Genomic DNA, 27399 nt, shown 5'->3' with positions numbered 1-27399 from the left:
TCAATGTGTACTGAATGGTCAGGTGTCCTACAAGTGATGAAGCTATTTATTGTGATTTAAAGACTTACTAAGTACACCAGTCTGACCTGTACTTACACAAACTGCAGTCACTGCAGTCTAGTAGATCAGTATCTAAGTAGATATTTAACAATAAAGTGGTCACATGATCGTATTACTAAACAAAGCATCACAAATCACACGATCTCTGTAACATTTACATGTAACTTACAAAAAATGAAACGAGATATATAAATGTATGTAGTAACCAGGGACATTGACCCTATTGACCTTGACCTAAAAAATAAACCAATACCAGGTATTTCCTTATACAGTTTTGGTCTCTGAAGTTTGATCAGAATCTGCTCAGTTGTTCTTACAGATAACAATGCTAAAAAACATTGCTTCTCTTCCAATCAGCCCCTCTACCACCCTGCAAGTTTCTATATATCCCAACAACCTTTCTTTTACCAAACTCCTAATGAGACCCTACAGGTATCCAAGTCCCCTAACTCCCCAGAAACAGGTATTATAAATAACATTTCCCTATTATGTCTATCTCTGGATGGCTAGCATGATGACAATCTTAAGAGTCTCAAGAACTACACTAAACACCCAGCCTGTCACCAGACTGAAGCTCATTCATGACCCAGCATGTCCCAAGGCTAAATCACAAGACTGAACCACATCCAAGACCCTGCCTGTTCCAAGACTGAACTACATCCAAGATGCAGCCTGTTCCAAGACTGAACCACATCCAAGACCCTGCCTGTTCCAAGACTGAACCACATCCAAGACCCTGCCTGTTCCAAGACTGAACTACATCCAAGACCCTGCCTGTCACAAGACTGAACCACATCCAAGACCCTGCCTGTCACAAGACTAAACCACATCCAAGACCCTGCCTTTTCCAAGACTGAACCACATCCAAGACCCTGCCTGTTACAAGACTGAACTATACCAAAAACCTGCCTGTCCCAGAACTGAACCAAGCCCAAGACCTTGCCAGAGTGCTGAATTAGCCTCGGGTTGTCCATTTTATTAAAGTTTCAATGGACATCACCATCACCTAAATCATCTAAGGTCTCATGTGAGTTGTCTAAAACCACATTTCTCATGCCTCAAAAACTAATGGAACTTGTAGTGCAGACAAATGACTGCTATCTAGATGTCCCCATATGTCACAAGCAACACTTACTGTTAAGGCTGAGAATGGTGACAGAGGCAGTCCTCGGAGACTGCCTACTGTATCTATGGTGTTACCATCATTGTCATATTGCTTACAATATTTTTTATATCCCCATTTGTCCAGTTAATCGATGGATTCCTCAAATGGGTACCAGGCAGATCTGACCACCATGTAGTGTGGCCAGTGGCTGAGGGACTAATGGGCCATTCATCTGAATCACTGATGGTGTCATTAGCCTTGTAGATGACCTGTCTTTGTCTGGCCTGTTACTGTCCAATGTCTCTATGATTCATCATCATCACAACATTAATATACAAACAGCCTTAATGTGTTCTTAAGGTGAAGAAAAAACAAATGGACAGCCTCATCCTACAGTTAGTCACATACAATGGTTCTGTGTAAACCTGTTCACAGAGACCAGTTGTGATAAGAGACTACCTGTGATAATAAGACATCTTTTTGAATTCAATTTATGAACTAATAGTTCAATCACAATAACTTCCATTAAACTTCACATAATACTGCTGAGAATGTGATGTTTTAACAGAGAGGGATTGGTAGTTACAAAATATTTAAGATACAATTAATTTCAGTGAAAATGATTTCGTGACAAAGACTAAATTTTATATTGACAGGTAAAGTTTAAAAAGTTTAATTCTAATGTTATCAATTCTTCTTGATAAGGCTGCATTGGAGTTAACAAGTCACAATGGACTTATCAGGGCACATATGACTTGTTGGGGTCACACTTAATATATAGTCACATTGGACTTGTACAGTCACATTGGACTTTCAAGGTCACACTGGACTTGAAGGGTCAAATCAGACATGAAAAAAGACATTTGATGTTGCTTAAGTCTGTAACACAGAAGGCTACAATTACAAACGCAGACAAATTGAATTTACTCTTCTAAAATTCATGTTTTGCAACAGAATAAAATTTGTTTAACAAAAATCAGAACAGTTTATTTCTCCTAGCCTTCCTTATCTAAATGTGTGAAATTACCTCAACTGATTCAATTATGCCTTACATTTTTTGTGCAAGTATAAAAACCGGAAAAAGTGTATGAAATTATTTGAAGCATTTGTGGTAGACATCTATAGTAATGATGTATAGCCTTCAACAAGTCTCTCAAGTAATAACACATTAACATGATCCAGGGCACATTTTCACAGCTGTAACTTTCTATCAAACCTCACTCAACATGGCTCGCACTACTCAACTTTGGCAACCAAGCCCTGTATTTACTTCACCACATAAACCGTCTGATTAAAACCATATTTCAGGAAAGAAAATTTCAGGAGAAAATGTTATCGGTTAAGATCTTAATTCAAATGAAAATTTCTGTTAAAGTGCAATGTTTTCAACATGTAGACCTCCAGGAACATGGTGATACATTACTACCTACTTTTGTTTGTCTATAAAAATCCTGGAGATCTCCCATTTATACCTTAACATAACTTCAGTACCATATTGGATGAGTGTATATATTCAGGGGAGGGTAAAAAACTGAATCACTGATGGTAAGGAATGTATATTTATATCTGTGTGTGATACATTGTCAAGGTCAAATTGTACACACTGTCTGGGGCCCCTTTTTTTGGCTTGGTGTAACCTTTCTCAGCAGCCAGTGCTGGAAACCATTATCATAGGCCATAATACTTCAGTCCAACAGCCACTAATGTCTAATCTTTTCCTCTCTCGATCAGGTTCCCTACAACTCACAGTAATTCTCCTTCCAATGATTTATAACATTCCCACCATAATTACAGATTAGCCAGTCAAATCTCAACCATCCTACCACAGAATGACAAATATGGTACTGGTTCTATAACTAGTTCACAGTTCATCATATCACAGAATGACAAATATAGTCCTGGTTCTATAACTAGTTCACAGTTCATCATAACACAGAATGACAAATATAGTCATGGTTCTATAACTAGTTCACAATTCATCATAACACAGAATGACAAATATAGTCATGGTTCTATAACTAGTTCACAATTCATCATAACACAGAATGACAAATATAGTCATGGTTCTATAACTAGTTCACAGTTCATCATATCACAGAATGACAAATATAGTACTGGTTCTATAACTAGTTCACAGTTCATCATATCACAGAATGACAAATATAGTACTGGTTCTATAACTAGTTCACAGTTCATCATAACACAGAATGACAAATATAGTCGTGGTTCTATAACTAGTTCACAGTTCATCATAACACAGAATGACAAATATAGTACTGGTTCTATAACTAGTTCACAGTTCATCATATCACAGAATGACAAATATAGTCATGGTTCTATAACTAGTTCACAGTTCATCATAACACAGAATGACAAATATAGTCATGGTTCTATAACTAGTTCACAGTTCATCATAACACAGAATGACAAATATAGTCATGGTTCTATAACTAGTTCACAGTTCAACATAACACAGAATGACAAATATAGTGCTGGTTCTTTAACTAGTTCACAGTTCATCATAACACAGAATGACAAATAAAGTCCTGGTTCTATAACTTGTTCACAGTTCATCATATCACAGAACGACAAATATAGTACTGGTTCTATAACTAGTTCACAGTTCATCATATCACAGAATGACAAATACAGTTCTGGTTCTATAACTTGTTCACAGTTCATCATAACACAGAATGACAAATATAGTCATGGTTCTATAACTTGTTCACAGTTCACAGTTCATCATATCACAGAACGACAAATATAGTACTGGTTCTATAACTAGTTCACAGTTCATCATAACACAGAATGACAAATATAGTCATGGTTCTATAACTTGTTCACAGTTCATCATAACACAGAATGACAAATATAGTCATGGTTCTATAACTAGTTCACAGTTCACAGTTCATCATAACACAGAATGACAAATATAGTCATGGTTCTATAACTAGTTCACAGTTCATCATAACACAGAATGACAAATATAGTCATGGTTCTATAACTAGTTCACAGTTCATCATAACACAGAATGACAAATATAGTCCTGGTTCTATAACTAGTTCACAGTTTACAGTTCATCATAACACAGAATGACAAATATAGTCATGGTTCTATAACTAGTTCACAATTCATCATAACACAGAATGACAAATATAGTGCTGGTTCTTTAACTAGTTCACAGTTCATCATAACACAGAATGACAAATATAGTCATGGTTCTATAACTTGTTCACAGTTCATCATATCACAGAACGACAAATATAGTACTGGTTCTATAACTAGTTCACAGTTCATCATATCACAGAATGACAAATACAGTTCTGGTTCTATAACTTGTTCACAGTTCATCATAACACAGAATGACATATGTAGTGCTGGATTTGTAATTAGTTCACAGTTTACCATAACAGTACATATTTTAGCAGTAATCTTATTTAAGCCATTTTCGTAGTGAAGGTGGTGCGTTAGAATATGTTGTTTAAATAGCAACTATCATGCATACGCAAATTTGTCATTGAGCTAATTTGTCACTGCGCTAATTTGCCAAAAAAGGAAAATGCTCTAAAATTGCACCAAATTCAGTAAGATGATGATGATTCAATGAGCTGAAGATAGGAAGATTATACTTGGGTATAAAATACTTTACTGGTTTTATGTCGGGGAGATCATACTGTTTGTAAAAAATACTTCACAAAGTTAATGTGTTGGAGATTAAACTTCCACAATGAGATAAATGTACTGCTATCAGCAAAATATTTGTTGCAATTTCAAAAAAAAATAAGGAATTTATTGGTGTTGTTCAAAATTAGGTCTTGATTGAATACTGTAATAACTCCAAATAGAGAAATAAAACAATCTCTTTGATTGTTGGATGGTTCTGCCCACTGGGAAATCTGTTTTTCACTAAATTGAATCAAACCAAAATCAAATGTTATCTGCATATTACAGCACAAACAACACTTGGCATGTAGCTAGGACTTCATACTCTAATTGGCAAGAGACATTAACCAAATAATCATTCGCAAACCCACAACTTTCTGTATTTGAATTGCTCTCGAACATTTAAATTCCACATTGTTTAGAAGTATAGCTTACAACAGCAAATCCTTGATTAAGCACTGTTAAGAGCTAACTTAAATCTCTACACTGTACACCACACCTCTACTTATTGGACATCTTCACACTGTACATCACACGTCTATTTATTGATATTCTTATTTCTATATCAATGTGAGGCAAGTTAAAACAAACTCTTTTCCATCAAATTTATGATTTCTTTTTTCTTTTTCAAATAACAATTAAGGATTTAGGATGACAATTTAACCATCAGGCATAATTTCATTCTAGTTGAACTCCACTTTAATCAAATTTTCATTATCAACTCGGTTTATTCTTTATTCCAGATTTCATGCTGCAATTTGACCTGCATCAGTTACCATGATACTCAACAATGGATGACATTGAGATATAAGTGACCAAAGTGACCTTTGACCCTGTCCAGGGTTAAGATGTGAAGTAAGGACAATGTAGTGCCAATGTTGCGCTAGTGTGGTAAAAGGAAATGAAATCCCCAGACATTCTTATGTAAGTTAGAATTCATCAGTCCAAATGCTTGACCACTGGTCAAATGTTCCCAACAACAACGCTGTCACGGACATGGAGCGCCACATCCAGCAGACGGTAGATAGACTTCACTGTATAAAAAACGTAAGTCTTTGGATACAAGACACTCTAAGAATTTCAGAACATTCTCAATTACTGGAACCATCCAAATTGGTATCATAAAAGCAACAATTGAAATAGCTTTACATAGGATTATTTCTCAACTCACAACAACCCAACTTTACATCAAAAGTTTCACCTATCTTTGGAACTTCAGTAACTCATATGATGTTACTTGATCCCATCATCTCCAAAATTCTGTTTTACTCTATAGTATCAGCATCACTGCATAGATATCAAGTCAGGTTTTCACAATACAAAGTCAAGTTTACATCGCTTCACGTTGGGTTTTCACAGATCCATGCTGGGTTTTCACACTTTCATACACAGCTTGGAGTCAAGTTTTCACGGCTCTATGTTGGGTTTTCACACTATCACACACAGCTCGGAGTTAAGTTTTCACGGCTCTGTTGGGTTTTCACAGTATCACACAAAGCTCGGAGTCAAGTTTTCACGGCTCTATGTTGGGTTTTCACACTATCACACACAGCTCGGAGTCAAGTTTTCACGGCTCTATGTTGGGTTTTCACACTATCACACAAAGCTCGGAGTCAAGTTTTCACGGCTCTATGTTGGGTTTTCACTTTCACACACAGCTCAGAGTCAAGTTTTCACGGCTCTATGTTGGGTTTTCACTTTCACACACTCGGAGTCAAGTTTTCACGGCTCTATGTTGGGTTTTCACAGCTTTTGAAGTTCAGTTTAGTTTCAAAGCATGGTTTTAGATCAATGAAGCTAGCTAAGACTTTCCTTACTTGCAAAAGTGACATTCAAGATATTATTTAGATGCATGTGTAAGAAACTTCTCTCATTAAATGAAAAAAAAAATAAAATTGACATTAAGATAATATATAACCAGAATAAAAATAAAAATTGGGTCTTAATGTGGCTAACAATTCCAAGCAAAGATAAGCTATATGCAACTCCTGAAGTTTTTCAATGTACTGTTCAATTTTACAGTACGTTTTACATTTATTCTAATGTCTCAAGCAATTTACAGGATTGTTTAAATAGATTATTAAAATGTTTCAGTGCTGATTCTCAGCCTTTTAGTGGTGAATTGTATTGTCTGAATTCTAATTTGTTCTCTATCTATGGTTTGAATTATAAATTTGCAAAAAAAGGTGGACTCTGAAATTACTGACAATGTGAGGAGGTATTTTCATCACTGTGTACATTGTTCTATTCTCTAAAGCTGAAAGGCGTTGAATTTTTTTCTTCAATTTTTTTTCTCTTGAATTTTAGAATTTAGAAAGCCAGATAAATGATGATTAATTCATTTACAAAAGATATTTGCTGACTGAAATTGGTTTCCTAAAGCTATTATGGAAAAACTTCCAATATAAAATACCCAACTGCAAATAATATTGAAATCAATTATTGAAAAAAAAAAGTGAAATCAATGTTCCTGTTTTGGTTGTAACCGGAAAGAGAATTAAGACAGAAGCATTTCAATTGCAATTGTCATGCTAGTATTCCATTCTAATGTCAATTTTGATTGGGTTTCAGCACTTGTCTACGCCTGCAGGGTTCCAAAATGCAGCCCGAGAATTGCTGGAGTGGTGTTCCGACATGCGAGCGTTCCAAAAGGCCTTTGAAGATTCTCTCATACAATGCCTAACAGTAAGTTTGTTGTCAAGGGGCAGCAGATCATTGGACTTAATAGTGAAAACAGCAGAATTACATTTTATTGGATTGCCAGCAGAACTAAATGATTAAATACCACGCATATGCTTTCAAATAAATTTGTGAATACAGTAATTCATAGCCAGTAAAGATGTAAATTGGCCATAAATTGTTGACCTTGACCTTTAACATGTAACCTCAAATAAGACAAATAAAAGGACTGTACAAAAGACACACAAACAACTCTGCTAGAGTATTAAAAAAAATATACTAATTAATGAATTAGTATTGCTGGTACATTTGTCAATGGTGATAGTGGTCTAACAGGTTGACACCTATAGAACTAGTTAGAAAAAATTAGGTAAAACAAGTACATCAACAATTAAAAATGATTTTCCCTTCCACTAAAAGCACAGTCTTTGGGTTGTACAAATGCCCCATGGGTTAAGTTCACTTCCAGTTGTCAGGCTTTGGGCTGTACAAATGCCCTATGGATTAAGTTCACTTCCAGTTGTCAGGCTTTGGGTTGTACAAATGCCCCATGGGTTAAGTTCTCTTCCAGTTGTCGGCCTTTCGGCTGTACAAATGCCCCATGGGTTAAGTTCACTTCCAGTTGTCGGCCTTTGGGTTGTACAAATGCCCTGTGGGTTAACTTCACTTCCAGTTGTCGGCCTTTGGGTTGTACAAATGCCCTGTGGCTTAAGTTCACTTCTGCTTGTCAGGCTTTGGGTTGTACAAATGCCCTGTGGGTTAAGTTCACTTCCAGTTGTCGGCCTTTTGGTTGTACAAATGCCCTGTGGATAGTTTAACTCCAGTAGTCAGACTTTCAGTTGTACTAATGTCCAGTTGCTAGTTAGTGTACTTCCAGCTGTCAGGCTTTGGGTTGTACAAATTGCCCAGTTGGTAGTTAGTGTACTTCCAGCCGTCAGGCTTTGGGTTGTACAAATTTCCCAGTTGGTAGTTCATTCCAGTAGTCAATCTTTGAGCTGTACAAATACCTAGTGAATGGTTGAGTTTCAGTGGTCAGTCTTTGAGTCCAACCAATGCCATGCGTTTGGTTCAAATAGCAGTACCCTGAGGTTGGTTCTTTCATTCAGTATTTAACCACAGCTATTCAATATCACATTCTTTTTCTGACATAACATGAATTGTTCACACAAAGGTTTTTATAATTCTACACTGCCATACTGAGGTGCTAGTTATTCCAGCTCATTTACAAGGTGGAAAAAAAGAAGGATTCAAAAATCCTTTTGTATGGATAAACCAGATATGCCCAAAACAATTCTTAATTTCACCCTCGTCATGTATAAGACCTTACAAAATGGTCTTTGGATAAATTTCCTATAAAATGACAAAAAAATTTTCCAAACAAAATTAATGGTGAATTTGAAAAACTTATGTACCTTTATAATTTTACCACCTGTAAAATCCATCTTGCTTTCTATCTTTCAGAATATTTTGTCTTGTATAGAGTTTTTAGTATGTGTTTAAAATTTTTATTAGTACACATGAAAAAGGTTACAAATGCTTGAAACCTGCATGAAATACATAAAAAGAAAAACAGAAGTACAAGTATGTGTATCTACATCAAGATTGATGATCATCAACAACACCTTTTCAGGATATGTTTTTTATAATCACTCTGTTGATAGATGTGTAATCTTGCACTGAAAACATTTTGTCATTTTGTGGTTTGTTTTCCACACAAACAATGCTACTACATGCACTAAAACCCGACTCCACCACTGATATGATATCAATACTTAGTTTTCTTTAGATGGTGTACATTTGTGTGTATGATTTTCTCTCCTCTAAGCAGTCACAGATAAGGTTTAGTTGGTAGTATGTAATCAATATCATTTATAGCCTTCTGATTTTACTGTATATATACATAAAGCATGAACTCTATTTTCCATTAGTTAATAACTCAAGTGAAAACATAGCTGCTATGATTCTGCTGACAGTGACAAAATCCAGGAAATCATACACTGTTGAAAACAAAAGCATTTTACAAACTTCGTCTCAACAAGAAGGAAATAAGGGAAAGACTTTTTCGTACAAATTGCCGAGACAGGAGGGTGGGTAGGGGGAGGGAGGGGCTAGGGGTATGAGTCAAGACAGGAGGGTGGGTAGGGGGAGGGAGGGGCTAGGGGTATGAGACAAGACAGGAGGGTGGGTAGGGGGAGGGAGGGGCTAGGGATATGAGCCAAGACAGGAGGGTGGGTAGGGGGAGGGAGGGGCTAGGGGTATGAGTCAAGACAGGAGGGTGGGTAGGGGGAGGGAGGGGCTAGGGGTATGAGCCGAGACAGGAGGGTGGGTAGGGGGAGGGAGGGGCTAGGGGTATGAGTCGAGACAGGAGGGTGGGTAGGGGAAGCGAGGGGCTTGGGGTATGAGTCGAGACAGGAGGGTGGGTAGGGGGAGGGAGGGGCTAGGGGTATGAGTCGAGACAGGAGGGTGGGGCGGGGGAGGGAGGAGGGAGGGGAGACTGGGTAGGGGGAGGGAGGGGCAAGGGGTATGAGCCGAGACAGGAGGGTGGGTAGGGGGAGGGAGGGGCTATGAGGACAGGAGGGTGGGTAGGGGAGGGAGGGACTTGGGGTATGGGAGGAGGGTGGGTAGGGGGAGGGAGGGGCTAGGGGTATGAGCCGAGACAGGAGGGTGGGTAGGGGGAGGGAGGGGCTAGGGGTATGAGCCGAGACAGGAGGGTGGGTAGGGGGAGGGAGGGGCTAGGGGTATGAGTCGAGACAGGAGGGTGGGTAGGGGAAGCGAGGGGCTTGGGGTATGAGCCGAGACAGGAGGGTGGGTAGGGGGAGGGAGGGGCTAGGGGTATGAGTCGAGACCGGAGGGTGGGTAGGGGAGGGAGGGGATAGGGGTATGAGTCGAGACAGGAGGGTGGGTAGGGGAAGCGAGGGGCTTGGGGTATGAGTCGCATATCATAAAACTAGAAAGGCAATAAAATCCAAGTGACAAATCGTGATAGCATTCATCAACCATAAAGAAGGAAGGGTTGGCGGGCCTAATCAAGTAATGGGAGAGCACTGAGAAGTCTAATAAGCAGGCCATAAACTATGATAATGCTGAAATGAATTAACAGGATCCTTAATTGTCCTGGAAAATCAAAAATCAGTAATTGTTTCAGTGTGTTATAGGATATGTATGAGGGGATCATTACTTAGCATGTGTACACTTGTACACAGCAGTGGTAACAAGATGATGCAAATCATTGAATCACAACTACAGCAGGGTCCTCTAAGGGTCACTCAAAATACGACAAATATAGCCTCAAAATATTAGGAAGGTGTTCCTGTTTGTTGGCAGTCACAAGAATCTTTTTGTCAATTGATATTTTTACCACTCTAAAAGAAAACTGATACGGTAGAATAAGTGTTAAATTCTTCAATAGCTTTTGTTATTTTGATACCTGACTTCCTCAATCAAAAGCGAACATCCAATGCCGTTGTCATGAAAATAGTTATATTTTAACACTCACTCTGAGTAACCCAGTAACATTTATATAAGAATCCACAAGGAGCTCATTGTGGCAATGATCCAGTTCAAGCTCTTAACTGACCTTGGCGTTACCTAATGAAGCAGTCTATGAGGAGGACAACCTGATCCATCCCATTGTGGGCTGAATCACTAGGCTGCTTTGTCAGGCGGGGTGACAAAAGTGCAAGTACATCTAAAAGGCCTAGAGACATGAATCAGTCCCATTTCCATATCGTATACAACACAGGATAAAGCATCACAATACCAGTTTCCCTGGCTCAGTGTGTAGCTCATTCTTCATACCCAAACACCAAGTGTGCTTCATAACATGACAATAACCTTTTGCAATGATTTCATTTTTCAATCTCAATAACAATATTCATACTGGCATAATTTTCACAGAAACCGCAGTATTGTTTGAGTTCCGTCTCAATTATGTTTTTAGGATATCTATTTGGACAGATACAAAAACTGTTTCATATTTCACTTCAGAAACCTTTTTTAAAACAAGAATTACAAATCAACTAAGTTTGAGAATGTTGAAATGAGTTGCTTCCCTTGTTTAGCTCTTCAACTGACAACATTTTATGCAAACATTTCAATAAAAATGGACTTCTAATTGCTTCTGAAATGTAGAAGAATCTCTTGAGAGTCCATCTATCATCTTTCGAGTCAAATATTCATTGTCAAATTTAGTTTGAAATGTGTTCGATTTGACATGCTGCCTTTCATCTAGAATAAGGTGGAGATATGAAAAGCACACAAGGGACAAGACCAATTCCTGGTTTTATATCAGTTTTAGGGCTTCTCTGTCCATATTAATTAAGGATATAGACCTGTTGTGTGAGGACAACCTACACCTCATTATCAGGTTTCTCTGTGTCTCTCCAAAACATGACCTGCAGCTGCAGACAGAGGGAATTAACAAATTACTTTGAGTAAGAGGATATATGTTAGCCTGCACAATATCTGACAATGAAGGCCTTTGGACAGCGATATGCAAGGAAAAATATATATCAGTTTGCAAGGATCATTTATGTGAATCTATATGTAATTGGGGAGAGGTTGACTTTGTTGGCACAGATCACAAGTCCGATGATGTATTGATTGATGACAGGGAGATGGTCAGCGACCATGTATTGAGACTAGGACTTATACTGGTAATTGTTTAATCAAGGTATTTAATAATGTCAAAGCTGCAAATAAAGTTATCATTAAACCCACGTCCTCAACAGCCACCAATGAACAGTACACACAGGGTCACTCACACGACAACCTTATTAGGAAGACGATGACTTTCACTGAGAATGATATCGATTGCTGGGATGTGTATGGGGTTTATACGCTTGGTCATATCATTTATTTGTGAGCGTCTCTTCAGCACTCATTTATCACGGTGTGATCAGGCATATGGAAACACAAAATTAACCTTCTTTCTGGCTAACCATTTATCTGTATTGTCAACAGCGCTACACATCCTTAGGAAGTGGACTACCAAACAAACAGTGGCGAGATGTGTCGGTAATGGTTACAAGTGAACAATACCATCACACCACTGCCCCTGTTGATAGGCGGCTTCTCTAATATACATCAATACATCTCCCTGTAATTCTAGGTGGCCTAACCACTGTCAATTACCCATCACAGCAATTACAATGAAATGAAGGCAGTACAATGTAGGTCATAATACTGTATGGAAATCTAACAGTGATCACAGATCAAAGCAGTAATGATTTCTAATGGTAAAAAAAAAAGAACTATGTTTAATTACAATAGAGTACTCTTCAGATGATTGCTTAATGAACCTATTATATGAAAAGACACTATTTAGTTATAACCCTGTACCAAAATGATCCACAAGCTCTATTATCTACTAATCAGAACCTAAGGATATCTGGATTAACCACAAGGCTGTATATTATTTTGAACTGTATCTCAATCAAAATTCCACCATTTATCTTGTAACATATATTTTCAAAAATAGAATCACTCATGTAATTATGTACATTTAATTTTTTTTATCTAAACAACCACTTTTTTTTCTTGGCATCATCTTTATCTAACTAGATAATCTGAAGATTAAAATGCTGTTAATATATAGGAGTGATTTCCTCACATAATTACAAACACAAAGTGTACCTGTCTCATCCAACAGTTATCACAAAGTTAACATCACGATGAACAAATCTTGTCCTGTAACCAGTTTAAATAGATATATCAGTAATCACACCATTCATCAATTAAAAACTTTAAATGAGAGACTTTCCATTAACTATTATGTAAGAAACTCTGAATAACCTTTACCTGTAATTTCCCTGTGTAGGTCATTCAATCCCTGGGGTAGGGAACTGTTAATGTTGACCTTTACAGGTTCATTCCACTCCACACCCTGGACTAGACACAGTGTAGATTTGACCACTCCTTGTCTATTCCCTGAGGTGCGGTGATCACTCCCCTGACTAGGTAGAGAGTAGACTTGACCACTTCTTGTCTTTTCCCTGGGGTAGGGATTCTCCTCCCTGGACTAAATAGAGATTAGACTTAACCACATCTTGTCCATCCCCTGTAGTAGGGAGTTTACACCCTGGACTAGATAGAGAGTAGATTTGACCTCTCCTTGTGCATCTCCTGGGGTAGGGTGCCAACTTCCTAGACTAGGTAATGAGTAGATTTATCTCTCCTTCTCTGTTCCCTGAGGTAGGGAATCTACACCCTGGACTTGGTAGAGTGTATGTCTGATCACCCTTTGTCTATCCCTTTGGGAAGGTTTGGAGACCCTCCCTGGACTTGGTAGAGTGTAGATCTGATCTCCCCTTGGGAAGGTTAGGAGACCCTCCCTGGACTTGGTAGAGTGTAGATGTGATCTCCCTTTGTCTATCCCCTTGGGAAGGTTTGGAGACCCTCCCTGGACTTGGTAGAGTGTAGATCAGATCTCCCCTTGTCTATCCCCTTGGGAAGGGTTGGAGACCTCCCTAGACTTGGTATAGGTTAGATCTGATCTCCCCTTGGGAAGGTTTGGAGACCCTCCTTGGACTTGGTCGAGTGTTGATCTGATCTCCCCTTGGGAAGGGTTGGAGACCCTCCCTGGACTTGGTCGAGTGTAGATCTGATCTCCCCTTGGGAAGGGTTGGAGACCCTCCCTGGACTTGTTCGAGTGTAGATCTGATCTCCCCTTGGGAAGGTTTGGAGACCCTCCTTGGACTTGTTCGAGTGCAGATCTGATCTCCCCTTGGGAAGGTTTGGAGACCCTCCTTGGACTTGTTCGAGTGTAGATCTGATCTCCCCTTGGGAAGGGTTGGAGACCCTCCTTTGACTTGTTCGAGTGTAGATCTGATCTCCCTTTGTCTATCCCTTGGGAAGGGTTGGAGACCCTCCCTGGACTTGGTCGAGTGTAGATCTGATCTCCCCTTGGGAAGGTTTGGAGACCCTCCTTGGACTTGTTGGAGTGTAGATCTGATCTCCCCTTGGGAAGGGTTGGAGACCCTCCCTGGACTTGGTCGAGTGTAGATCTGATCTCCCCTTGGGAAGGGTTGGAGACCCTCCCTGGACTTGGTCGAGTGTAGATCTGATCTCCCCTTGGGAAGGGTTGGAGACCCTCCCTGGACTTGGTAGAGTGTATGTTGGATCACCCTTTGTCTATTACCTGGGAAAGGGTCAAAGTCTATTTTTTGTGTTACCATGGTGACAGTAGCTGACCTGTTCTTGTCTATTCTGGAGGTTTCGGCCACGATCTCGTTTTTGGAGTGAGGAGAGAGCATGACAGGCTATCATCCTCCATCCCTGGTGGTCATCTGCACTAAAGGAACTGCTGTCCTGTCAGCACCCCTACCTCTCCATCTTTATTACAGAGTTAATCCCCTCCAAGACCAGACGCACCACTCAAATTTCTCCACAAACCAGGGGAAAAAACAATCAACGATTTATAATGTAGATGTGTTTTTGTACATGTAATTAGGAGTTTGGCAGATAATCAAAGTGTAACCAAACTTTGTAGTATGGGACTGTTAAACCACTGATGAGGATGGGTGGGAGTTATGACAGAGGCTACAGAATTTCTATGTAATGTTTTTATGCCTGGGGAAATTCTGCAGCTCTTCATTGGAATCCTACTTGGTGTTCAAATGAGGGACCTACACAGAGTTAAGTAAGGGCCCCTCATAAACACTAGATTCCTCAGAAGGTTTCCCGACTTCAGTCTGCAGAGTCTAACTAGCTAGCAAAAAAGTCCTTATGATGATGGCTTTCATCTCGCTAGTATTAATGATGACAGGGCTCTCCTGTGCACTGTTACAAGGGGTAGCAAACCAGGCCAGGTAACTACCAGTACCATCACCCCTCCCCCCCCCCCCCAACCCACCTCCTCATGTAAAGTTTTCTCTGAAATACTTTAGTGCTATAAATGTTACAGAGATAGAAGTATGAAACTATAAATCCTTCAGGATATAATTAAAACTTTCGACAACATTCTGTAGTAAACAAAGCTCTTTAAATATAGCATCTCAATTCAAATACATTCCAGAGTACATAATGTATAAATTTCAGACAAAAACTAGATAAACACTCTCAGAATATGTTTAACAAACAGATACCTAGTTTTCCTCGTTACAAATTTCCCTATGTATAAGACTTACTTAAATATGAATAATTGATACAAGGAAATTTTTTGCAGGTATTGATATTTCTCGACCAGATTTGAATTAAGAACAACTAGATCATGGTTTTTGTGTGTTTACTTTGTATACAGGCCTTGTGTTGTGCTAGGTGTGTTTAGCTTTGTTGTATTATGACAGCTATCTACATGTTTCAACACCCCGTCACAGTTGTTACAGCCTTTCAAAGCTCCTCTCACTGAGGAGTGCCTCTGTCAGTGTTAGTGCCAGTATCGCCTCACAAGATGCTGATTATCTACCAGATCACAAAGGTTACACAATTTTATCACTTGTATACTTCAGTTCTCTTTCAGTTACCTCCCTTTCATCTATTTTTCATGCTAAATAAACTAGTTGGAGGAGGACAAAATTTATACAATGTTAAGAAAGCAGTCACAGTATTTATTTATTTATTGAAAAAATAATTCAGTGGGAAATTTATAGGATCATGTATGAAAGATAAAAAGTGGGATCAGAGACCAAGCCGTTGAAAGAAACTCTCTTTTCTGAAACGCTAGCATCTAGAAAGCTTTTCATTAATGCATCAATATTTAGGATGAGATCAACGTATTAAACAGGAAATTACGGAGAACTGTATGTGCATATGAAGTCTACAGTGGTGTGTTTTAATGGGCTAGACAGGCAAAAGTAGACTGCTTGGTGTGTAGTCAACAGCTTAAGCATTATATTATGTTAACTACAGCTTTAGGACAGAGTCTGTTTGTCTAATTGATTGTGATAAGCCCACTGAGGAGATGTGACAGTCAATGAGATCAATGCTGAAGATGTTGAATACACAATCGTTACGGCTTCACCTAATAGCTGCAGGCCCGCCGCCTGTAACAAAGCTAGGTTAATATTTAAATGTTCAGATCTGTCAATACCTGTGAAGCAATCAACCCCTGTATTCACTATTTTATTTTCAAACTTGATTACACCGCTTTGTCGATAATATTATTTCCGGTAGCTGCTACAATGCTTCTACCTGTCAAACTCCCGCTGTTGAGAAACCCAGTCAACTCCGACCACGAAGTTAGTGTGTAGTATCCGGACACGTTTTTAAGCATCCTTTCTATCTCTATTTAACGCCGTTACCAACAAAGACAGCAAACACAGAGCATTATGGGAAGCTTAAACTGTTTCATTTTCACCGTGCTTAACCATGCATTTAATAACCGAGGGGCTGTATGAACTGAACAATGGCGAAATCAACATAGTCAATGATTAGACAAAATCAATTCCGCAAGCAACGGCAAGGAATAGAGCACACAATAACACTGAAAGCAAACTCTTGCTTTGTATTGTTTACAGGTAGGAAGTATTGATGCTGTACTCACAAATGAGCCACAATTTATTACTTACGGGCATACAACACAGGACAAGGTCCGTGTTTTTATTGCAGATTCTGCCATGATGAAGATGTACTATTCAGACATTCTGGAAAAATTAATTTTCTCCATCAATTATTCATGGTAGCAATCCTGTTGTATTGTTAGCCTGACAATTGAAAATTCTATTAACTCTTCCGCTAGGTTATAGATATTGTGGCGAGGAAAAATACAACCAAGATCTTCGTCAAAGTAATTACAGCAGGACTGAGGATCAACTACAGACTGCCAAGCAATCACTGCCATTCTCAATCCAAATCACCAGCATATGACCACTTCCATATCAATGTCATATGATTGATTCTAAATTAACACATACAACCAGTTCTATATCAATGTCATAAGGTTGATTCTATATCAATGTCATAAGGTTGTCTCTATATAAATGTCATAAGGTTGATTCTATATCAATGTCATGCAACTGATTCTATATCAATGCCATAAGGTTGATTCTATATAAATGTCATAAGGTTGATTCTATATCAATGTCATAAGGTTGATTTTATATAAATGTCATAAGGTTGATTCTATAAAGATGTCATAAGGTTGATTCTATATCAATGTCATAAGGTTGATTCTATATCAATGTCATAAGATTGATTCCATATCAATGTCATAAGGTTGTCTCTATATAAATGTCATAAGGTTGATTCTATATCAATGTCATAAGGTTGTCTCTATATAAATGTCATAAGGTTGATTCTATATCAATGTCATGCAACTGATTCTATATCAATGCCATAAGGTTGATTCTATATAAATGTCATAAGGTTGATTCTATATCAATGTCATAAGGTTGATTTTATATCAATGTCATAAGGTTGATTCTATATAGATGTCATAAGGTTGATTCTATGTCAATGTCATAAGGCTGATTCTATATCAATGTCATAAGGTTGATTCTATATAAATGTCATAAGGTTGATTCTATATCAATATCATAGGTTGATTCTATATCAATGTCATAAAATCAATTCTATATCAATGCCATGCAACTGATTCTATATCAAGTCCATAAGGTTGATGATTAATGCTCTCATGATACTCTAAATCACTTTCATCTTAATTGAACTCAATTCTTAATGCTCACCATGCATAGTTGACTGCTGAGCCCTCTCTCAATATGTACCTGTAATTAAAAAAACTATGTAATACAAAGAGAAATTCTGATACATCAATTCAATTATATGATATGGTAATTCCTGATAAACCAGCTCTAATTACATAACAAGGTAAATCCTGATACACTAACTCTAACTTTATAACAAGGTAAATCCTGATACACTAACTCTAACTTTATAACAAGGTAAATCCTGATACACCAACTTCAACTTTACAACAAGGTAAATCCTGATACACTAACTCTAACTTTATAACAAGGTAAATCCTGATACACTAACTTCAACTTTACAACAAGGTAAATCCTGATACACTAACTCTAACTTATATAACAAGGTAAATACTGATACACTAACTCTAACTTAACAAGGTAAATCCTGATACACTAACTCTAACTTTATAACAATGTAAATCCTGATACACTAACTCTAACTTTATAACAAGGTAAATCCTGATACACTAACTCTAACTTTATAACAAGGTAAATCCTGATACACTAACTCTAACTTTATAACAAGGTAAATCCTGATACACTAACTAACTTTATAACAAGGTAAATCCTGATACACTAACTCTAACTTTATAACAATGTAAATCCTGATACACTAACTCTAACTTTATAACAAGGTAAATCCTGATACACTAACTCTAATTATATAACAAGGTAAATACTGATACACTAACTCTAACTTAACAAGGTAAATCCTGATACACTAACTCTAACTTTATAACAAGGTAAATCCTGATACACTAACTCTAACTTTATAACAAGGTAAATCCTGATACACTAACTCTAACTTTATAACAAGGTAAATCCTGATACACTAACTCTAATTATATAACAAGGTAAATACTGATACACTAACTCTAACTTAACAAGGTAAATCCTGATACACTAACTCTAACTTTATAACAAGGTAACTCCTGATACACTAACTCTAATTATATAACAAGGTAAATCCTGATACACTAACTCTAACTTTATAACAAGGTAAATACTGATACACTAACTCTAACTTTATAACAAGGTAAATCCTGGTACACTAACTCTAACTTTATAAAAAGGTAAATCCTGATACACTAACTCTAACTTTATAACAAGGTAAATCCTGATACACTAACTCTAACTTTATAACAAGGTAAATCCTGATACACTAACTCTAACTTAACAAGGTAAATCCTGATACACCAGCTCTAATTATATAACAAGATTAATCCTGATACACTAACTGTTACTTTATAACAAGGTGAACAATTGAAAGAGGGCAAAAGGGTCCTGGTGTAGTTACTGAAACATTGTACAAAAGACACATAATTAAATAGCAGTTTTTAATACAAACTGAGAATAAGATAGAGTAGAGCCAAACAATTATTTGAAAATGCATCATAAGCTGTTTCATCCTTCTAGGACTCATCAGTGATTCTAATAACCTATATTTTAAACCTAGGAGATGACTTCAGAAAATCCAAAGTGATTTAAACAAATGTCAAATTGTAGATGGAGTGCAGTAGCCCCATAATTCTTGTAAATTTCATAAAAAAATTTACTTGTCTTTTGTCTGTAGCAAGTGTAGGTGTACCTAACACTTTTAACTAGATTTTACACTTATTGTTAGTTAACTTTTCATAATATCTAGACACCCATCAGTATGCAAAGCTGAAAAAGCCTTTGCATTTATCAGTATCTTTTTTTCTGTTATCAAACTTTCCCCATACTTAGAGCATTAGTTTCAACACAGTAAACATATTTTGTCAATATGTTTTAAAGTGTTTACCTATGTTAATTGTTTGAGATGATCCCCAGACTGGTAGATCTACCTGTAGTGTGGATCAGTAAATAACTCTCCCTTACTGTCAACAGATAACCCCAGTAAACCTAAAGGATAAACTGTTCACCATGTTTAACGCCCAGTTTACTCATAAAATGGATATGAATTTGTGTGTGTGTTAGAGTGTATTTTTCACCTTTGTGGCTGTCCAGGTGACAAATGTTCCCTACTGTTATCATTACAATCATCTTATCAGGATTTCCACACTAAGGTAGCTGAGGTAGGTCTGAGCCCAACATGTCACCTGGAGGCACTCTGCTGCTATTGACTGACCAATGACTGACCAAGACCTTTTGTCCCTGATTGTTAAGCCTGACGTATAATGATGAACCTCTCTTTCTGAGATTTGTTGACTGAATTGAAAACAAAAGTCGACCAGACAGCTTTAATATCTCCCTAACACCAGCAGATTAGCTGGTTTGCTTTTCTCCACAAATTCCATTATCAAATTCTAGCGGAGAAAGAGACATTTAAGGACTGCAGGCCTAGACACTGTCTGGTATGTACACAGGAAAAAAACAAGGTTTATATGTCTGGCCTGAGATCCTCAGACAGACACAAATTATTGGCACAGTAACCAGTCCACACTTTTCTTATTTCCCAAAAACTAACCAGGCTTTATCATTCCGATATGTTGATAATCCTGTATCCTTAGTAACAAGGCTATACCATTCCTATATCTTGATAATCCTGTATCCTTAGTAACAAGGCTATACCATTCCTATATCTTGATAATCCTGTATCCTTAGTAACAAGGCTACACTATTCCTATATCATGATAATCCTGTATCCTTAGTAACAAGGCTACACTATTCCTACATCATGATAATCCTATATCTTTAGTAACAAGGCTATACCATTCCTATATCTTGATAATCCTGTATCCTTAGTAACAAGGCTACAGTATTCCTATATCTTGATAATCCTGTATCTTCAGTTATCAGGGTAAACCATTATTGTTTTCTTATAATCCTGTTTTCACTATAAAAGTTTAGTCTACTAGCATGTGTTTGTACAAATGTTCTAAGGTTTGTAGACTTCATACAGTGTGGGTTATGATAATGGTCTACTAAAATATGTTAAAATGTTCTAGTTTTCATCTCACCAAAGGTCATCTGATTTGAACTACTTGTAAACTAAATTTGTACTGTTTAAAGAAACCAAATCTTTTACAAGCCATTTGCAATACAACTACTTACATGTCTCTAATGACCACTGATCTGTTTGTAAACTGGAAGTGTTGCAAGGCTAGAACATGTCTTGGTGTGTTATCACCTATTGTTATATAAGTGTTTTATTTTTTATTCTTTAACTTGACAATAATTTGAGGCCGTCTATATTTCACAAGTTTTTTAGTGCACTGTCTTTTAATACAACATAACAACTATAAAGAAAATCTGATTTTTTTTTCCTCAATCAATTTTCATATATTACATATATGTGGTTTTGTGGCCACTCAGAAACTCTGCCTTGTAATGTTCAGGTACATATATAATGAAAATTCTCTCCATACCGAACAAACTTTGACTGGGAATTGTCAAGAGCGGGGCTATGTCAACAGGTGCTTGTTGAAGGGAGTGTAAGAAACTGTTACCAGATACGGTGATTCATTTAATGGATAAAAGGATTATTTGTTGTCTATTTATACCTCTTTCTTCAGGTTGGTTAAAAAGTAAGTCTTTTGGCTAATGTAGGTCGAAGATCACAAAGGTGCTGTATTTAAATTTCTTACCCGGTAAACAAACTCCAGGTGACGATATTAGCTGATTAAAAAACATTCAATCACATGATATTTAGCTATGTCAGTTCTTATGTACAAGTCAAGCAGTTGTACACAGTTTGTATGGCACAAAGGAAATTTACTGGTACTAACCCATACAATTGTGATAATATCACCGATATATTTACACGGTGTCCTAGTCTATTGGCCATGGCAGATTTAACTGTAATGACAACTAAATAAACAAACGTGTAACTCCGTGATTGCAATAGTAATATCCCAGGTATCTATACACATACACAGTTGAAGATCATTTACCCTATGGTTTGTTGAAAATTTACAACCCTAAAAAGCATCTGTAATGATATTAAATAACAACAACTTTGATAGTGGAGGTATAAGTAGAAGGGCTCACAATGGTTCCTCTGAAACACACTGAATTCACACTTCTACTGGGATAAGATTTCAGTATGAGGTCACAGTGAAGATTCAATGTCGCATCAAAAATGTAACAGTGTTTCGTCAAAAAGGTAATTACTGGGGCACAGGCAATATTAAAAACATCAGAAAGCCAACAGGAAAACATAAAAATAATCCTTTACTCTATTCACCACAGATCTCAATCCTCTGATAAACATTTTTAGATTGCTACACACTTGTTAAATATTCCTACTCACCCTATAAAACCACAAAAGGGGGTGGAAGATCATATTTGTCCCATCTCAAAAACTCATTTGTGAAGGAGTGAGAAGAGCCAAAACGAACAGCAGAACATGAAATGATGAAGAAGAGACAAAATTGGAAACAAAATGAACAGAAATAAAAGATGAATAGAAAAAAAATTAAGTAGGAAAGGGGTATGCATACATTAGGAGAGGTACTAGCAACATCTTCACTAGAGGGGACAACAAGGTGAAGAATAAAGGAGAAAAGTAAAACTGTAATGGGCCAGAAAGTGAGGGAGGGAGAGAAAAGGGAAGAAGGAGCAAGGAAACAGAAGTGAGTGGGGAAGGAGTAGGGAGACAGAAGTGAGTGGGGAAGGAGTAGGGAGACAGAAGTGAGTGGGGAAGGAGTAGGGAGACAGAAGTGAGTGGGGAAGGAGTAAGGGGTTAGAAGTGAGTGGGGAAGTACAGAAGTGAGTGGGGAAGGAGTAAGGGATTAGAAGTGAGTGGGGAAGGAGTAGGGACACAGAAGTGAGTGGGGAAGGAGTAGGGAGACAGAAGTGAGTGGGGAAGGAGTAGGGAGACAGAAGTGAGTGGGGAAGGAGTAAGGGGTTAGAAGTGAGTGGGGAAGTAGTAAGGGGTCAGAAGTGAGTAGGGAAGGAGTAAGGGGTTAGAAGTGAGTGGGGAAGGAGGAAGGAGACAGAAAAGAGTGGGGAAGGAGTAAGGGGTCAGAAAAGAGTGGGGAAGGAGACAGATGCATGTTGGGTAGGAGTAAGGAGACAGACGTGAGTGGGGAAGGAGTAAGGGGTTAGAAGTGAGTGGGGAAGTAGTAAGGGGTCAGAAGTGAGTAGGGAAGGAGTAAGGGGTTAGAAGTGAGTGGGGAAGGAGGAAGGAGACAGAAAAGAGTGGGGAAGGAGTAAGGGGTCAGAAAAGAGTGGGGAAGGAGACAGATGCATGTTGGGTAGGAGTAAGGAGACAGACGTGAGTGGGGAAGTAGTAAGGGGTCAGAAGTGAGTTGGGGAAGGTAGAAGGAGACAGAAGTGAGTGGGGAAGGAGACAAATGTGAGTTGGGTAGGAGTAAGGAGACAGAAAAGAGTGGGGAAGGAGTAAGGGGTCAGAAAAGAGAGGGGAAGGAGACAGATGCGAGTTGGGTAGGAGTAAGGAGACAGACGTGAGTGGGGAAGTAGTAAGGGGTCAGAAGTGAGTGGGGAAGAAGTAAGGGGTCAGAAGTGAGTGGGGAAGGTTGAAGGAGACAGAAGTGAGTAGGGAAGGAGTAAGGGGTCAGAAGTGAGTGGGGAAGGTAGAAGGAGACAGAAGTGAGTTGGGAAGGAGTAAGGGGTCAGAAGTGAGTGGGGAAGGTAGAAGGAAACAGAAGTGAGTTGGGTAGGAGTAAGGGGTCAGAAGTGAGTGGAGAAGGAGGAAGGAGACAGAAAAGAGTGGGATAGGAGACAGATGCGAGTTGGTTAGGAATAAGGAGACGGAAGTGAGGGAGACAGAAGTGAGTGGGGAAGGAGTAAGGGGTCAGAAGTGAGTGGGGAAGGAGTAGGGAGACAGAAGTGAGTAGAGAAGGAGGAAGGAGACAGAAAAGAGTGGGGAAGGAGACAGATGCGAGTTGGGTAGGAGTAAGGAGACGGAAGTGAGTGGGGAAGTAGTAAGGGGTCAGAAGTGAGTGGGGAAGGTTGAAGGAGACAGAAGTGAGTGGGGAAGGAGTAAGGGGTCAGAAGTGAGTGGGGAAGGTAGAAGGAGACAGAAGTGAGTTGGGTAGGAGTAAGGGGTCAGAAGTGAGTGGGGAAGGTAGAAGGAAACAGAAGTGAGTTGGGTAGGAGTAAGGGGTCAGAAGTGAGTGGAGGAGGAAGGAGACAGAAAAGAGTGGGAAAGGAGACAGATGCGAGTTGGTTAGGAATAAGGAGACGGAAGTGAGGGAGACAGAAGTGAGTGGGGAAGGAGTAAGGGGTCAGAAGTGAGTGGGGAAGGTGTAGGGAGACAGAAGTGAGTAGAGAAGGAGGAAGGAGACAGAAAAGAGTGGGGAAGGAGACAGATGTGAGTTGGGTAGGAGTAAGGAGACGGAAGTGAGTGGGGAAGGAGTAAGGGGTCAGAAGTGAGTGGGGAAGGTAGAAGGAGACAGAAGTGAGTGGGGAAGGAGTAAGGGGTCAGATGCGAGTTGGGTAGGAGTAAGGAAACAGAAGTGAGGGGGACAGAAGAAACAGAAGGAGAAAGGAGTATAAAAAGTGAGAGGGAATGCTAGCTAATTCCAGTTTACCCTCCAACCCCAACCCCCTTGAAGTTAGCAGGGCTGGTATTATAAGGGACCAAGTAGAGAAAGATTCTATTAGTATTACAGTAAGATGTATTAGAATAAGGGCCAGGCCAGGAGTATTTGAGAAAAGGTTGTTGGTTAGAGAGTAAATGTTGGGGACAAAGAGAGTTATAGTATTAAGATAAAGAATAAATTTTATTTGTATGATTTGATAATGAGCAGAAACATATTATATCCTTTTCTGACAGTTACCTTGACTAAAAATGAGGTGAAATAACAAATGTAACTTCAAGTTGAAATGGTATTTTGACATTGATGTATAGGAGATTTATTTCCTCACACATTTTTTTAAGGAACACCCATTGTTTAACAAAATTTATAGATATTTTGTATTTTTCTCTTTTTTTTTTAGGTTGTCAGTCAGGTGTCAACCCAACCTGGTTATGACCTTGACCTTGGTTATCGCTTGTTGGCAGTATGTGCAGCACACCGAGACAAACTCTCATCAAAAGCTGCAGGTAGGTCACTTATATTCTGTTCATGTCATCTATGCTCAACGTAATCACACAGGTAGGTCACTTACACTACATAATTACTCAGGTAGGTTACTTACACTACATAATTACACAGGTAGGTCACTTACACTATATAATTACACAGGTAGGTTACTTACACTACATAATTACACAGGTAGGTCACTTACAGTACATAATTACTCAGGTAGGTTACTTACAGTTCATAATTACACAGGTAGGTTACCTACACTCTACATAATTACACAGGTAGGTTATTTACACAACATAATTACACAGGTAGGTCACTTACACTACATAATCACACAGGTAGGTTACTTACACTCTACATAATTACACATTTAGGATACTTACACTACATAATTACACAGGTAGGTTACTTACACTCTACATAATTACACAGGTAGGTTACTTACACTCTACATAATTACACAGGTAGGTTACTTACACTACATAATTACACAGGTAGGTTACTCACACTCTACATAATTACACAGGTAGGTTACTTACACTCTACATAATTACACAGGTAGGTTACTCACACTCTACATAATTACACAGGTAGGTTACCTACACTCTACATAATTACACAGGTAGGTTATTTACACAACATAATTACACATGTAGGTCACTTACACTACATAATTACACAGGTAGGTTACTTACACTCTACATAATTACACATTTAGGATACTTACACTACATAATTACACAGGTAGGTTACTTACACTCTACATAATTACACAGGTAGGTTACTTACACTACATAATTACACAGGTAGGTTACTCACACTCTACATAATTACACAGGTAGGTTACTCACACTCTACATAATCACACAGGTAGTTTACTTACACTCTACATGATCACACAGGTAGGTCACTTATGTTTTGCTTTAACACACAGCTAGATGATTTTAATACACAAGAAATTCACTTTCAGTACTTTCGTTTCTTATTTTCCTTTCCTCTACTTAACTTCAATGTTTTCAAACTTCCATTTTCTTTTTGCACTTATTGTTTTTTTGACAATACCTTCTTATTAGTTTTACACAAAGAGAGATAACTCTAGAATCCTGAAAGGTGAAGTCAATTGCAGCAGTATTGGAAGGATAGAATGGATTGACTGGACATTATTAGATCATTCAATTTTGCTTGAGATTTATTTTCTGCCCTGCCAGAGCAGCAGAAGCCAGGGTTGAGCAGGGCCTAGGATCAATATCTCACTTTGGACACTCCTGCCCTTTAATCGCCAATCGCCATTACATCCCAGTTATAAACACAGTGTGTGCTTTTATGTCCCACAGTACGAGCTGGATGTCGAACTATGCCATTTTATGTCATTTGGAGAAAAGCATACTATAAACCACAGGCAAATCACATACTCTTCTGTCATCCGTGTTAGACCAATCAATACACTTCTTCTGTTTGTTACTTTTTCTCCCAAACCAAAATGAGTCATCGGCATAAAAGCAAGTCTACTTTTTAAAGATTACACCAAGTATAACAAGCATGCCCATACAATATCACTAAAATCTATTTCATATTTGTAAATAATTGATGGTTCCTGCTTTCTAATCATCGAAAGGGAGAAAATCAGAGTAAGGACCATTTCAATTGGTTAATGTGTTAGGCCGTCATCCTGTTGTCATAAAGCGGGCCGAAGTGAGAGTCATAATGAGTACATAAAGCATCACGATCAGACTGTTACTGCACCTCACTCCATCATATGGCTAAGTCAAGGCCTTGGGTGGATCTATAATATCTGCTCATGGAATTGGTAATTGATTGCTGGGGCTTCCACCAAGCAAAGCTTCTCTTCTGCTGGCATGTTTCAATTACATTTATATGACACCAGGCATTAAATGCCCCACCGCACTCTACTTCAGCCTTTGATGAAAACATTTTAAGCAATTTCCCACAAGTCCTTTGTCACCATGGCTACCAGACTCTTCTTTTCCATTGCAAGTCTTGTAATACATTTTTGTGATATCAAATAGAGTCAGGTGTATATTTGCTACAGAAACAGGCGATAGCAAAATCAGATTTGTGTTCCTAACAATGATGTCTATGTATCTTGATCAACTGAATTTTTTTAAATTACAGACGTGCCCTTTTGAGTGCCTTTTCAAAAATGTAATTACTGTAATTAAATGTATTACCTGATCCAATATACAAAGGTTTATTTACCTGAGTGGTAGTTTCATATCATTCCTGCACCAGTGTAGTATACTGCTGCTGT

General features: G+C 38.3%; 1 protein-coding gene across 3 annotated transcripts in view; it reads left to right on the top strand.

Moving 5' to 3' along the window:
- The first annotated feature begins 5776 nt into the window (after positions 1 to 5776).
- LOC132556391 (zinc finger MIZ domain-containing protein 1-like) overlaps positions 5777 to 27399 on the top strand; it is an 82126-nt gene continuing 60503 nt past the window's right edge. For 2 of the 3 annotated variants that reach the window (XM_060220795.1, XM_060220796.1), the window contains exons 1-3: positions 5795 to 5875; positions 7400 to 7513; positions 25039 to 25144. In XM_060220795.1, coding sequence (XP_060076778.1) covers positions 5825 to 5875; positions 7400 to 7513; positions 25039 to 25144 — 271 coding nt within the window. In that variant the 5' untranslated portion in view covers positions 5795 to 5824. Of the gene's footprint in view, positions 5876 to 7399; positions 7514 to 25038; positions 25145 to 27399 lie in introns of all 3 variants that reach the window. The other variant, XM_060220794.1, reaches the window with a different exon arrangement.

This window comes from Ylistrum balloti, unplaced genomic scaffold, assembly GCF_031769215.1.
Source record: "Ylistrum balloti isolate Yb309-2 unplaced genomic scaffold, AGI_CSIRO_Ybal_v1 Utg370568, whole genome shotgun sequence".
In the NCBI taxonomy this organism is placed as follows: Eukaryota; Metazoa; Mollusca; class Bivalvia; order Pectinida; family Pectinidae; genus Ylistrum; species Ylistrum balloti.
This window is presented reverse-complemented; position numbering and strand designations above follow the sequence as displayed.